Raw genomic sequence first — 15861 nt, forward strand, 5'->3', positions numbered from 1 at the left:
TTCAAGAATGTAAGGCAGCTAAAAATGTCCTGACCGATTTGTAAAATCTTCAGGTGGAGCTACAGATCATAAAAGTCCCACGGCAGGCGTTTTCCTTTGCAAAACCTGACAGAAAATATATGTTATCAGGACATTTTAATGAGAAAATGACGATGTGCGCTGAATGTTTTCGAGGACGTCACAGTGCGATCAGACCCTGTGCTGACAAAAATGCAATTATGTAGGCTTTAAATAGTTTTTCAATACCAATAATTACAAATATATATTTAATTATGACAAGTAGTCAAGACAATTTTGCAACAAATACTGCATGTACTATCGTATCCCAACAGGCGTTCTCATACTGTACCCTGAACAAAGTATGGCAATACATTCCAGATTCATCTGGGATGACCTAGATATAACTAGAATTCTTGCATCTCAATTGAGAGTTAGCATTTAGGATCATTTGTGCAAATGATTCTGTAAATGAGGATAAGGTAGCTCTCTCCTCATTGGAATTTAGATTAAAGAACCTGGGGAAATGGAGGAGAGCCCACACTGTATCTTCCTGGAAGCCGGCACTGACAAGTGATGCTGGGGTAAAGGGCGAAGTGTGGATGAGAATGAATTGTTTCATTTGACTGTGGCCCGTGTGGGTGAGAATAACACTGTGTGATTTGTACGATCGGCTGATATTGCTTCTTTTCTATTTTTCATCATCTAATATTATCCATCTCTGGAGTGTTTGACTTTGAGTATCTACTGCATAAGAAAAGAATAAAGAGCTAAACTTTTGTGACATTTTAAAGCTGTGATTTTGTTAATGCTTCTAATGGCACGACTCTATCTCCTCAGCACAGGAGGGGACTTTCCTTCCATCGCAAAATTGAAGTGCGAAAAATGACCCCAACTGTGATCAGTAAAATAAATGATATGCACCCTTACTCCTGCAGGATTGTTGCATCCCATAATATACACAGTCTACATGAATGTTGGGTATACTGACGTGATAGTCCCACTGTGAGTCAGTGCAACAATACCTCATAGAAAGCATTGCTGTAAGTCATGCACAGTGACACAGTGCAGGACAATAGTATAATCGGAAATAGAACTACCTCCAACCAGAGAGTGATTATATGGAGGCTTGAGCTATTTTTTGTTTTTCACAAAATACTTCCCAGAGGACTTCAAAGAACAGCATGCTCACTTTGAAGGACTTTAGCTGTAAGACAAACTACACACAAGTGATAGAAAAAGGGTATTTGAACTCAGGATCAGATTACAGCTGTAGCCTGCAGTAGCAACCTCGAGGGGTCAGCTCCAGTGGCTTTTCTTGAGCATGTTTCTTTGATTCTCATCTGTTTAGAAGATGCAACGTCTAACCTGATGTTAAGCAGTCCACATTTTCCATTCTGATTGCAGCCTTTTGCACTTCTGCAGAGTTCTACTGCACAAATTAGGGTGGAAAATACTGGCTATTTTCAATATTGACTTTCTGTCAATTAGGTGTACAATTTATTGATGAATCCAGCTTTTGAAATGACATCAAATAGTGTAGGATGCGAGTGTGAAAATTGCTGGTTTTGTTTCACCAACAGTGCAAAACTCATGTATATTCAATCAGTGAGGTTTAGATCACAAAATATGCAGCAAATTCTCAGATTTAAGAAACAGCAACTGCTTGGTACTTTATAAATAACTTAAACAATTAGCATCAATCATCAAAATAGCTGACCATTCATTTTCTGTTGATTAATTGATTAACTAATCGGTTTGGTGTTTGTTTGTTTTTACAAATATAACCTCTGTGATGGCTGAACATCATCATTTCCAAACAGTGAGTGTCTTGAGCACTCTTAAAGGATATTCTCTCTAAACTGCTGACTTCAGAGGCTGGTCCATCAGATATGAGTCGATGCATATACTGTCGGCTGGTAGGAACCGGAGAGTCGTATGATGCAGCGGCCCAAATATCTTCCAGAAAGGGTTGTTAGTTCCTTTTGATTTGTGCCTGGCCGCCTGTCACCCAGACACATTCCCTGAAATCACATCACTATAATGGTCTAATCAGCACTTAACGAGCCATGTTACATAAAATCAATGCACCCTTCCAATTGAGAATGCAGAATATTTGGTGGGGCTGGTTGAAGGAAGGGGCAGGAGATGCTGTCGATAGGGTGGACAGGCCGGCCAGCTGAGAGCAGAGGACACACTTGCCCTTTGAGTTCAGTGATCCTCCTGAGATCAGACCTTTTACAGCAAAATCCTTTGTATTGCTGACTAATCGTGTATTGATTTTAACAAGTTGTAAAGCCCAAATAAGGTTGTCAGGCTGCTGCCAAACAACTCCTCTACCTGTAGAAGCTCCAAGAACAGAGAGCTATATCTCCCACTGGAATCCCCATTTGACTTATCCTCTTGATGTATCATATGGAGAGTGTTCACAGGATAACACTCTGCTTTGGTGTGTTTTTTTCTTTTTAGTTTCATAGACAGCAAAGCATACTGTCTCACCTTGTTTCATGCATACATTGCCTGGTGGTTTGTGGGGGAGGATGTGTGTCTTTGGGAATATAAATACATGTGACATGCCATCAAGTATCACTCCCAAATGCTGGTTGTCACGAAATGTGTTGGGCCTGCAAAAAAGAGAGGGTGGTGGGGGGGGGGATTACAAATCTAGTTATGGATAAACACTGGGGGGGGGGGGTATCTCAACCTCGCTGTTCCTAGTGATGCGTAGAAAACAGTTGCTGGATGCAACCTGAAGTCACTGTTGCTCTTGACTATCTGATGCCGAAGAAAGACAGCAGGGTATCTGCATTATTCTTGATAGAACTGCAAAGAGAACATAACAATGCCAGCTTGTTTCCATTTCAGTAGACCTTGGAGCTGCAAATGAATAATATATTGGAGGCAACTCAGGGGTAAATTAATAAATCTGCAGTAGGTGGGGATTTGGAGGGAGGAGTGGAAATGCAATAGAGCTACAGCACAACCTTATGGTAAAGTAAGATATTGCACGTTATCATGGAGGAAGAGAGAGAAAGCAGATTATTAAGTATATTACTCCATTAATTCACACAATTACATTTGTTGACACATTTTCTGTTTGTTTTTTATGATACTATTATTATTATTTTTGTCGTTGTTATAGTTTTGTTTTTCCTTGCAGCAAAGATTGTTGGTTTCAATCGGTCTGACAGTCACCATGGTTCAACTTTGCTCTAAAGACACCATGACATACGATATGCAGACATCATGACCTCGACACATCCCCCATCACATTTTGCACTCTCCGTCAATGAATCGGAAAATGGATTTGTTCTGCTCCCCATTAGGACGAGACCATGTGCATAATTGCTCCATCCATGCTGGAGATAATTAATATCAATGACCCCGCTGACTTTTCAAATGCATCATGTTGGGTTTAATGATGATGTGTCATAAGCAGCCGGAGGTGGAGACACCCAGCTCTGTGTTTGCTGGCAGGCCCAGACCAGGGGCTCCAGAGCTGACAGGCGAGTCCAGGTGAGTAATTGTCTATGGCATCTTATTACATTGCTGGCATGATCTGATTTACTCCAGCAGAAAATGGTGGGAATAGACCCAGTTGTCGTTGTGGGTATTGGATTAACGAGGTTTACGCACAAATGGACCTCACACTGACGGCATATACATCATGTAAGATTAAAGAGGACGTCCACGTGGTTGGGACGGCTGTACTGCTTGCTTCATTACACTATTGAATCACGCCACACGTGTTACGCCTTAGTGTTGGAAATATATATATAGCTCCAAGGTCTACTGAAATATATTTATGCAGAAATAACTTGTGCTGGTGGTCTTTTGTGTGAAAAATGTAGCCAGGGGTTCTGAAGAGTTTTTTTTACAGGCATCAGGAAAACGCTGCTTGTACTACAACAAATGATGTTCAACTATGTTGTAGACTGTGACCGACATTAAAATAGAAATGCTCCTTACAGAGCAGAGAACAGGAATGTTTAATTGCCTATATACATTGTTTTGAATTGTCCCATGTCTTTCAGTTACCTTCAGTCAAAAGTGAGTTACCTAATTGAAAACTTCAAACATTGTATGTGTTTCTCCTTTTCTCAAACTGATTTGAAGGATTTAAATAGTTTTTTAAAGGTATCATCTGCATACTGCTCTTCCCTTGACATGATTAATATTAATATAATAAACACTAATCAAATTAATAATAAATAAAACGAAATCATAATCATAAACTCCTAAAATGGCATTTTTGCTCCTATTGGAAAACTACATCGTCCCAGAGGGATGAAACAACTCGCTGTCAGATTGCGACACCTGATTGGACAATCCTTATCCACGTGACTGAACTAGGCCAATGGTGAAAGACCCAAACAGGAAGTGTTACTGTCCGACACAACGTGAAAGTCAAGACAGAGCAACGCAATAAATATGCCATTGAAAGTGTCGTTAATTGCATCTTCAAGTTGTCGCAACATGTTGCTCATTTAGCGCTGTTTCGAGGCTCGACGTGCAGCGTTTGACACGATGTTTCAGGCTGCGGCTAAAACGCTTTCGTTATCTCGGGGCGCATCGTTTAGTATTCGACGTTATTGTTTCAAGACACCAGCGAAACTTCGGGTGTCCGAAGCGGTTTCAGGAGCTCATTTGGGAGCAAATGTCAAAGTACAGGTAACTCTTCCGCCCACTTAGCTCTTCCTATGCTTTGGCCATGTGTGCTAACAGCTATGCTCCAGTAACATGCCGCTTAGCTAATGCTATATTAGTATTTCAATGTATGAATACATACAGTAAACAATCATGTTTAAATGGGAATGGGCTTCTCAGATGTTTCTGTAGTCCTACCAGATACATTTTGTCTTACAGTCGCTCCTCGCACGAGGTTTGAATTCTATATGTATGTACGTGACGGTACAAATCAATTTGTAAATAGCACCCTGAACGATGACAATGCATTCCTATCATCACTGCATATTGATGCCCCTGTATACATTTAGCTGATATTTTATTTTGAAAGAAAGAAGAGCGGAATTTTCCAAATGGCCAATATCCGGGAGCTGTTCGTGAACATTACACACCAATGAGAAAAAAAAAGAATATTTATTATATATTATGTATTTAACCAGGAACAGCCTAATTGGGATTAACAATCTCCTTTACAAGAATGTCCTGGCCAAGACAGCAGTAGCACATGAAACAATGTTTCAGACATACAACATAAAACAGTAACAGACAATAAAAAATAAAATATATTTTTTATATCCCAGCATGAGTAAAAACCAAAACCAAGACTCAAGTGATCATATCCCAGTTCACACAGGTGCACATACCTAATATGTTTCTGTATTACCAAACGGAACAGCAACTCGTCTGCTGTGTTTCTCTGCTGTAGGGATGGCTTCGCTCTGTTAGACCTCAGAAGGCGAATCTCTTTCTCCATGTGAACGATGGGAGCGCTCTACAGTCTTTGCAGGTGGTCGCCAGCTCAGAGCTGAACGATCCGTAAGCGCTTCAGTTTTTTTTTTTCCCGTACATAATCCTTCACATTATAATTTGTAGGTATAGAGGATGCATGGACAAAACAAATTAACTGACTGTCTTCCTCTTTTTACTTTCTCAAATGAAGATTGCTAACACTTGGTAGTGCTGTTGAAGTCACAGGTACTCTTAGGAAAAGTCCACACCAAAAACAGCCAGTTGAACTGGAAGCAGACCAAATCCACGTAGTTGGAGATTGTAACCCTGTGGTAAGAAAAAAAAGAAATTCTGTTCAGACATCTTATGTTATAACTTTGTAAAGTGGCCATGGTATAGGAAATGTCATTTCTCAGTGTTGCTCTGTATTCTGGTTTTAGGATTTCCCCTTCAAAAAAAAAGAGAGACACAGCCTTGAGTATATTCGCCAGTTCCCTCATCTCAGGTGTAGAACAAATGCCTTCAGCTCCCTGTTGAGAATACGAAGTGAGGCCACTACAGCGGTGCACTCTTATTTCAAGGTGAGCAGATAAGTGGAGGAGTTTTTAATAAAATGGAGCGCAAAACTAGTTGTATTAATTTCTTTTTCTTCTTCTTCAGGAAAATGGCTTTGTGCAAATTCACACTCCGGTCATCACCTCAAATGACTGTGAAGGTGCAGGGGAGCTCTTTCGGGTCGAGGTGAGCGTGTCCTCCAGTGTGTTATTGTCAGTTGAATTCAAGGTAGCAGTGACATTGTTTGAAAATTCAGAACCTCTGCTTTTACTGTAGCCGTCAGGCCCGGAGAATGAAGAGGGGGAGAAGTTTTTCTCTGTCCCAGCTTTCCTGACTGTGTCTGGCCAGCTTCATCTGGAAGTGATGTCAGGGTGAGATGAGCTATATGGATATTTATCTTCTGGTATGTTCTTCCTCAGGAAGTAAGACACGCACTGAGGATGATTTCTAATTATGCCCTGTCACTCCTTTTCTTCCAGGGCTTTTTCGAGAGTCTACACATTCGGGCCAACTTTTCGTGCAGAGAACTCCCAAAGCAGGCGCCACCTGGCTGAGTTTTACATGGTGGAGGCCGAGGTCTCCTTCACACAGTCCTTAGAGGATCTCACCAAGGTAAACTGTGTCATAGTCATCTTTTCATCTTTATTTTTAAAACCAAATTGCTTTAGTTGTAGTGGGCTCACTTTGAGAGGGAGAAACTGAGTAGCATTCAAGTTGTCTACTAACCTCTGATGAGACTGTGGGTCAGTGGTTAGCAGGTCCGTGGTTCAATCCCCACCCTAGTCGATGTGTCCTTGAGCAAGACACTTAACCCTGAATTGTTCCCTGTAGCTGTGTCTACAGTGTATCAATGTAACATGATTGTAAGTCGCTTTGGATAAAAGCGTCAGCTAAATGACATGTAATGTAATGATGAAACGCAGACCGGCTCGTTCTTTAAACATGAGGATTTCGGATGAAGTCAACCGATTGTCACACCTCATCGATTCCTGTGTCCTGAAGTTCACATTTTACACTTGCCTTATGTGACTTTTAAAGCTGCCCTCATGCTCAGTTGGCCAGAAAAAGCTTCAATTATTAAACCGGGCCCCGCTCCTTAGGTCATGGAGGACATGTTCAGGTCTGCCACGGAGCATGTCTTGGCTCACTGTGCCGCAGATGTGGATTTGTTTCACAAGCATGTGACTCCTGGACACAGGGTGAGTCCTCAAGGACACTTACTCTTTGGGTGCATAATAATACATTATTATTATCTCAACTTACTTTTTTTCTATTGCGTCCATCCACTCTTAAGAACACTGTGGAAGCTATGCTGAAGAAGAGATTCCCCGTGTAAGTCTCCGATTTTTCTAAACATGGAAAATAAAATGATTGTCGGCTAAAGAATGAAGCAAAGTGTTAAAGGCCTTGAATGACACAATCTCGATCTACTTTTAGGGTTACCTACAGTGAAGCTATTGACATCCTAAACCACAGCTCCCAGAAATTTGCCTTCCCAACAGACGTAAGTGTGGACGTTTTAGTTATTCGCTAACAGAGCAGACTTGATATGTATCTCTAATGTATGTTTTATGCTAACACTGTTATCCCACAGAGCTCCACATTGACCTCAGCCCTTCTCTTCTACAGTGGGGCTGTGACCTTCAGACAGAACACGAGAAGTACCTGGTGAAACATTGTGGCAACGTTCCAGTCTTTGTCACTGATTATCCTTATGATCTTAAGCCTTTTTATGCAAGAGACAACCAGGATCACCCCAAGCATACGGTAGGATGTCGTCCCACAATTCCAAATGCTGAACGAAATCAATGATTTAAAGGCTCAGTTCCTTCCTCGAAATGTCAGTTGGGTTAATCGTGGCATTTTGCATATCTGCGCTGGGTCCTGACTATCGTTTGTGTGCAGGCGGCTGCAGTGGATCTTCTGGTGCCGGGAGTTGGAGAGCTCTGCGGGGGCTCGCTGAGAGAGGAGAGGCTGGATCTACTGAGGGCTCGGCTGGAAGAGTAAGAGCACACACTCCAGGGGCACTTTAAGGCCCATGCCCATATTTAGACTACGGTAGTCAGAATCTGCTTAGTTGCTTTGAATCTGTTTGTATTTTAATTAATTGAGATCAGGCATAATCCCAGTAGGCGATAGCTGGTGCATTTCACAAGAGCTGCGGTGGCTTTTTAGAATAGAAATCAGTTTTCTGTCTCCACCTCACAGAGCAACAATGTGCAGAAAGTTAGAGATTCAGCTGTTAAAATCCAGACTAACTTCTTCAGTTGGGTTTGCAGGTTTTTAAGCCCCCTGACTCGCCACACATATTGAGTGGTCCGAAAAACAATGATACATTGACATTCATACTGCGTATACCATTACATTTATATATCTCTTATTCATTGGTATAAAAGAACACAACAGAACAATTAACAATACATCTATTGTATAATTTAAATAAGTTGAAATTGCAGGTTTTACTGACTAGCTGTGGACAAGAAGAAATCTTTGTCGCATTTGTGTTGGACAACACTGACTCTGCTATACTAAACAAATGCACCATTAGCCCACTGTCCTGATGAATGACTCTATATGAATCTATTGCTCTAAGGGTAACCCTAATATGTACATCAGCTCTGAGTTTGTAACCCTCAATTAGTCACAGAGGAGAACGTCTGCAAACAAAGTCTGTTTTGTTATTCTCACATTGATGGATAATATAGGATAATAATGCCATAGAGGATTTATTTTAGGGTTTGTGTTTGGACCAAAGGCTCTTACGTGACTTATCATACTTTTTCAGGACTGGATTAGAAGACACCTACAGCTGGTAAGAAAAAAAAAAAAACATTTTCTTTACCAACATTTTAAGAGACATCCTTCCACACCAACAAGTTCTAATGACATGTGAATCTATTTGCAGGTATCTGGATTTGAGGCGCTTTGGCTCCGTCCCCCATGGTGGCTTTGGATTGGGATTTGAGCGATTTCTGCAATGCATTCTGGGTGTTGACAACATAAAAGATGTCATTGCTTTCCCTAGATTCTCCCATTCTTGTCTTCTATGAAATGCAATTCTGGCCAAGTAGATATTATTAAGTCTGTATTTGCTGTTTGTCAAACGTCAAATAAATATTATATTCAACATTGGTTTACTTTACATTTTTTTACTTTAAAATGTATCTGCACCTGTGTATATGCAATCAATGAACAAAAAGCGGGAATTTCATTAATCTACTGTTTATTATCCAACACTTCTCAGGGAAGTGTTTAATTTGATTAATAATTTTAGTTGCCTGTACCGACTTACATATTTAAAAACAATGTCGGATTTCTGAGCAACAGACAAGTATTTCAGATTTCCACCGGGTGGTGCTGTTTCCCATTCCATTCAATAGAGAAAATGCGAATAATTGACTCACAGCAGCTATTTACTTTGATATTGACCTTTTTCTTTTCCTAAGTTCGGAAATAAAAACTAAAAAGCTATCTTTAAGTTTTGATTCATGCTAAGCTATGTTGGTGAGGCATACAACTCGCGTTGTATTTGAATATGTGAAATCAGATGCGTTTCCGTGTTTGGAATCAAACACAAATACTATTTTGTGTGGACGTAGATAAATAGTATTTAACAAAAAGCATCGGCTCCTCCATTATTGACACTCGTTGGGACCTTGCGCCTCCTTGGTGGCGGAGCAGTTCCTCCATCCTGTTCATCTCCGCGCAGCCCATCCCTCTCATGGCTCGGTGGGCGTGGTGTGAGTTGGGAAAACAAACTGCAGACACTCTACGATACTTCCTCACCCTGCATCAGTTGAGTTTCTCCTCCGCTCCTCGTCAGCTGGCCGTGCGTAATTTCGAGTTGCGTCTTTTTTTCTTCTTCTTCTTCTCCTCCCTCCTCCTCCCGTTGTGCGCGCTGGTCGTTGCGCACTGTGCCACCAGGAGCGACCGGGCAACATCTCCAGAACCACTTTGATTTGTCTTCTTATCAAATGGGGGGAGCAGACTGCGCCAGTGGGAGCCCGACGCCGACAGCACTTTGAACGGGAGCCGTCATGTACTAGTGACAGCCGGAGGTTGGAGCGCGAGAGGAAACAACAGACACTGACAAACATGAGCGGCGGAGAAATCATCTTCCAGGGCTGGCTGAGAAAGTCACCACCGGAGAAAAAGCTGAGGAGATATGTAAGTGGATTCCACTTCTATGAAGTTTCTCTGTGTTTGGAGAGTTTGCGTGGAGTAAGCGAGCTGCATTGTCAAATCGCCATGTGCTGTGCACATCTGCATCTCCGATAAGTTGTGTCAAACTGAGAAGGTCCCAGCAGGTGCACCCCAAACTCCACCATCTGGACCGTTCCTCTCTGTTCATGAGCTACAGGAGGCACCACGTGTTCTTCTGGATTCTGAAGGGGCAAGAAAACAGTCTCGACTATTATAAGCTAGAAATGTATATGTTTGACATGATATAAGCAGTTGCCAGGTTTGACATGGAGGTAAGCCTGCTTAATACCCGACAGCTGTCTGTGATTTTGACTAGATAGCTCCCAGACACAAACTGCCACTTGGCTTTATCCGATCGGGATGAGGTAATGTCTAATGAAGCATTGATGTGGCCAGTTTTCATCTCGGCCAAGCCAAATCATGTCACAATAATAGTGAGAACTGCAGATAGCCAGTTGAGAGCCTTGATGAAGCTCCATGGGCCAAAAGCTGCTATAGTCTCCTGCTGGGTGTCGGGGCAAAGGGGAATGGCAACAAATCAGATAATAGGATATATGGAGGAAGATAGAACCATGAGACAATCTCCTATAAATACAGCTGTCCACTGTTTATGTATGGTGTTGCATTGCCGGGCCTTCTCCGTGTTCCTCCATGGCAGACTTTGCCATGATGTCATCTCTCTGTTTTCATCTGGAAATCCATCCTCAAACGTACCCCCCCCCCCCACCCCCCACCCCCATTGTCCTGTCATTTCCTCATTGTCTTCCACTTAAAGCTGGCTAATGTTTACACAGACCACCGTGGTCCATATGGAACGGCAGCTGCAATGGCACAGAGGGAGAAAAAAAGCTTGCTTGGTTCATAGCAGTACTGTATAAACAACGAGAAAGGAAAAAAAACTCACAAGGCATAATAATGGCCTTCCTCAGGCAAGAGAGCAGGGAACAGCCTCTCTCAGCCCTTCTCACTGTGTTTCTCACCCTGAACAATAACCTATACACATACATGCACACACGCACACACACAGCCAGAAAACTGTGTCATGAGATGGAGTGTCCAGAGCAGTCAGAATGCGATAATCGGTCCATCTCAAATTCCTTCCACTTAAAGTCAGGCTATGGACAATCGGGGCCATTTACTCACCAGTATTGTCATCTGACATGGTTGGAAAGGGATATTTTCAGATACTACTTTCACATACTGGCAGACATTCCAGCCCGAAGGTGTGTTTCCCAAGAAAACACGGTGGCAAGTTTGCTAGGTCATTATATCGGAATGAGCGTAGTTGTTTCAGGCCTGATCACTGCAGTTTGTACTGTTGTGCCTCTTTTTTTTCTCTTTAGGAGATTATTTGCAACAAGAGAAAAAAATGTTTTAATCCTTAACACTTGTCCTCTCAATCTTCCACCGCTTTCTACAGCACAGTCCTCCCATAACCAGGCATGGCCTGTGTTTTGTTAATCAGTAGGAAGTTGTTGAAATGATTTGTCATTGTATTGTTGTTGTTCCTCCTGTGGCCTTCTTCAGATAGTTTGTGAAAAATGCAGTACACAGCATGTCCCAGTACAGGGTTAGGAGAGGGAGGGAGAAAGAGAGAGTGTAAAAACTGGTACTACCGCCGCAGGACTGGCATGCAAATCATATGCAAAATCAGGGAGCAAAACACTTGTGGCAGTTGAAGCCTGGATACAGCTGGGGTGAAAAAGACAGGAGACGACATGTCTGTGCTCCGTAACGAGCATGACTAGTCCCGGTTAAATGTTTGCTAATTGTTTAAAACTGCTGTTAACTCTCAGCTGTGACTCATTGTTTCTATAACAGTGCCCTGCTGCACAAACACATGATGAGCATAAACTTTCTGTGTTCCCCTCTCAGACCATGTGTTGGGGACGCGTGCATAGTCACTTTTCACACACGCTGCATCTCCACAAGGAATAACAGTCACGCTCTGGTGTCTCAGTGCTGCTGAACGAATCACTTGGTCGGGGGCTCCAAATGTGGCCGGTGTTTTAAGGGCAGGTGGGAGTGGCCCGGATGCTTTTGTTGAATAACGTCCAGAATAAGCAGAAGGATCATAAAAACAACAGACTGATCCGGCGCTTACCCAGTGCCTCTTGCAGCTTTTTTGTTAAGGTTCAAATACGCTTCATCATGTCTGCAACTTTAACCCCCAATGTTCAGCATATCTTTATCGTTCACCTTTTATTTGTAGCTGCTGTCACCTGTCAAATCAATACACTGCTGAAAATACATGTGGAAGATAGTTCTTCCTCGCCGACTTGTAATAAACAAAGGAAATCTTTAGTCCTACCCCTTTGGGACATCCAATGTTGACATATGCATACGAAGTCCTCGTAATATTCAAGCACGTCTGAATCGTATGAACAATATGAATTATGCATTCGCGTCACACTAAACAGTTTGATTGCTGTTCAAAGAGTCGGGATCAAGCTGCTGTTGGCTGAACCTTCCCATCTGCCCGTTGCTGTATCTGACATCACAAACGTGTCTGTTCACATACAGTAGAGCATTGCCACATTCCACACAGATCATATCGGCGAGGTGATAGCTCCTGCTCCTGCTTTCCCCCGCTGCCCGTTTGTAAAGGGCTTTACCGCCTTGCCCATGTGGATGGTACCAGAGAGAGAGAGAGCTGGGAGGGCAGAGCCGGTGGGTTTTTCAAGGCAGGCCCAGCAGAGCAGCAGCCGCCTGGGTCCCACTGTCAGCTGCCGGGTCTGCTGTTGTTTTGCAGAGGGGCTTTGGGAAGTCCTTGCCCTCAGAGGTCAACTGAGAACGCCTCCCAGTTCCTGCTTTGACAGACACCGACCGCTCCCACAGACATTTTCCTTGTTCCACTTTATCTGTGGGCCCTCAAATGGGCCTTTCCACCAGAAGCTACACAACTGGGGTGGCTTTATGGGAGTGCAGTATTAAAGTCAGATTAATTTATGGTTGTGGGGTATGTTCGCCTAACGGGATCCTTGTGATTGCGATAAGGAACCTCTGATCATTTTTGGTTGATCTGTTGATTATTTTAACTTATTTTTGTGCCTGACTACTGTGAGGGGGAAAAAAGCTCCTTTTAAACTAGTTTAAAACATATCGGAAATGAGAGAAAAGTACGTATCTTGTTCGGAACTATTAATCTCTTCCTGAAAACTGTTGTCGATGCATGTTATGTAAGGACGCTTGCTAGTGCTTCAGCAGGGCATTAACAGTCTTCATTGACATACGTAAGAATTTAAAGGTGCCTTATTTTTAGATTGGGTGCACTTGGATTTCCTCTTTATGGCTCTCAAGATGGTGACGGCGGATAACGGCTAGCGGTTCTAACAGCGCTGTCGGCGCTAACGCAGCAAATGACTTATAGCGTTAACCTGAGGGGAAACTGGAGGGTCGGTGCTGCTTATGTGACAACGCCGTTGGTCGTGACGGCGGCGTTATCAGCTGTAACCGTGCAGTGGGGCACGCTTACGTGCAGTAAAAGCACACATGGCTGTCAAAAAAGCAAAGAGAAGCTCGCATAGCAACACACACCGAGAGAGACATTATTCTACTATATCTTTACATTGTTGCTCTATTAATGCTCTGAATCCTGTATAGAGAACCTCTTATGCTTTGTTTGTCTCATAATGAAACTTTCTCAACTTCTTATTCCCCAACCACCAAGTGTATCCATTTCTCTTCTTTTTTCATATTCATTGTGAAAATCCCTGGGTGGCCTTGTTTGAACCTTTGTCATAATATCCTGTCCTTTGCCATGAATTCTGGTTTAGTGTGTGTTTTCTGCCCCAAACCTAATTATTGCACCACTAACAGATGTCGGACTTCCTTTGGATGGTACCTACAGGAAGTGTTGTGACAGAGGTCCCATCACACCTCGATCAGCCGAGCTTAAAATACTGCCGTTCTGAAAGGGAATTGGATCCCATTGATTTTTGTCCTGTGATTTGGACCAGTAGTTAGAATGTTTGTACTTATTTGCCGTACTCTCAGAAAGTACACTATCACGGCGGTGATGGTTTTATTTAATGGTGCTTAAAACCCTAACACACCTAAGTGTACCATTAGAGTGTACTCCTGGCAGGTGTTTCTACTGAAATAGAAATCTAGTTTCTGCACGGTTGATTGTATCCAAACACAAACAGACAGGGGTCATGCTACCAGCTTGTACATGTGCTGGTAGTTTACATGTTAGTCAGTAGAAATGCCTTTCGGCCCTCCCACTGCAGAGGGACATACACCCGAACCCTAACAAAAACTAATGTTTTCCTAAAAGCAAAAGCAGTTTATGTTTTAAAATATGAGTACCAGTGCTGACATGTAAGCGTTCAGTGCAAGATGCTTGCTTTGGTGTTGCAGTGTGTGGCCAATAAAAAACAAAGGCAGTTGACAGCTACTGCTTGCTGTATTTATCTATTTATCCAGGGACGGTGGACTTTGCCCACAGGCTCTTCTTGACCGGCGCCCTGCTTTACAGTCAAAACAGCAGCTTCAACCTTTTTCTGAGAATCTCTGTTTGAGCTGGTTCAGCGTGCTGTAGACGCACCATGATAGTAGATCTCTTGTGTTTATTCAAATAAACATACTTTTAATTTGTGAATGCAACAATGCAGATTTCCAGAACACTTATCTCCCATGCAAACGTTAGATGACAGCTTATTTCTTCCTGGCAACATGTTAATGTTGTTTGTGAAGTAGGACTTTGATCAAATTTGAATATTGTCTTTGCCACATATTGTGTACTATATATTTTGAATCCTTTACACATTGTGATGCCACTCACAACAAGGAAGTTGAGTTGTTGTGGAGTGATTTCCTGTGGAAATAATCTATTTTACCAGTATGTAGCAGCTATAAAATATATACCGACACATTCTCTGAGATTAGAGTGACAATATGAATAATCTAGGGAAGTAATAAATAATGTAAGAAGAAAGATGTTTGACCAGATTATTAACAGGTGATCCTCCTCTCACATACAGTATAATTGCAAAGATTATTATTATTAAAGATTATGCAATTTAGGATATCGGCCAAAACTTTGATAGCGTGCATCCCCTGAAAACGTGTTTTATGCGATAGCTGATAGGAGCTGGAAATGTGAAAGTAAGTGATGTGGTGGTGAAAGTGGTAATATTTTACACAAGCCTGCAGATGTTTTTCTGTAGAGCATTGATGATTAATTTGAGTCAGGAAATGGTGATGAAGTGGAAAAAGAATCTGAATATTATATGAATATTGTTTGGATCAGTTATCTCCTTTAAGGCTTTAGGTCTGTGCACCGCTAATATCGACCTAGTTTAGTTTAGGGATTATTCTTTCTCCAGAAGGTGATGACCAGCCATCACTTCTCTCTCTCTCTTACATTTTTACAAAGAACATCCAGTAATCCGCCTTTTTTTTGTACATAGTGTTTATTAATTTACCTACAGTATATTGTTTTTAGCCATTTTCTCATGTGTTTGTCATACTGTATTGTATCTGTGTTGTCTGGACTGTGCTACTGCCTCTTGGCCAGGTCATCATTGAAAATAAGAATTGGTTCTCAATTGATTTTACCTGGTTAAATAAAGGTCTAATGAGTCATTGCAGTTCAGTTGTAGGAAGTTCAGTTGTAGGAACTGCAATGTCCTCCAACTGAAGCTCAAGAATAAACAATGAGTAATGTAACCACTGCACAAATACAGA

The 15861-nt window shown here is 42.1% G+C and overlaps 2 protein-coding genes across 3 annotated transcripts in view; both read left to right on the plus strand.

Moving 5' to 3' along the window:
- The first annotated feature begins 4363 nt into the window (after positions 1-4363).
- On the plus strand, positions 4364-9094 carry nars2 (asparaginyl-tRNA synthetase 2, mitochondrial). Its single transcript, XM_034547834.1, has 14 exons — positions 4364-4668; positions 5390-5499; positions 5624-5744; positions 5853-5993; positions 6073-6153; positions 6244-6338; positions 6447-6579; positions 7068-7166; positions 7262-7299; positions 7405-7471; positions 7597-7734; positions 7873-7970; positions 8753-8779; positions 8873-9094. The coding sequence occupies exons 1-14, from the start codon at positions 4525-4527 to the stop codon at positions 9015-9017; spliced, it is 1437 nt and encodes a 478-aa protein (XP_034403725.1). The 5' UTR covers positions 4364-4524; the 3' UTR covers positions 9018-9094.
- A 632-nt stretch (positions 9095-9726) lies between these two features.
- Positions 9727-15861, plus strand: part of gab2 (GRB2-associated binding protein 2) — a 32441-nt gene continuing 26306 nt past the window's right edge. For both annotated transcript variants that reach the window (XM_034547828.1, XM_034547829.1), the window contains exon 1: positions 9727-10134. In XM_034547828.1, coding sequence (XP_034403719.1) covers positions 10063-10134 — 72 coding nt within the window. In that variant the 5' untranslated portion in view covers positions 9727-10062. The remainder of the gene's footprint in view (positions 10135-15861) is intronic.

The sequence above is a fragment of the Cyclopterus lumpus genome, chromosome 13, assembly GCF_009769545.1.
Source record: "Cyclopterus lumpus isolate fCycLum1 chromosome 13, fCycLum1.pri, whole genome shotgun sequence".
NCBI classification, from domain to species: domain Eukaryota; kingdom Metazoa; phylum Chordata; class Actinopteri; order Perciformes; family Cyclopteridae; genus Cyclopterus; species Cyclopterus lumpus.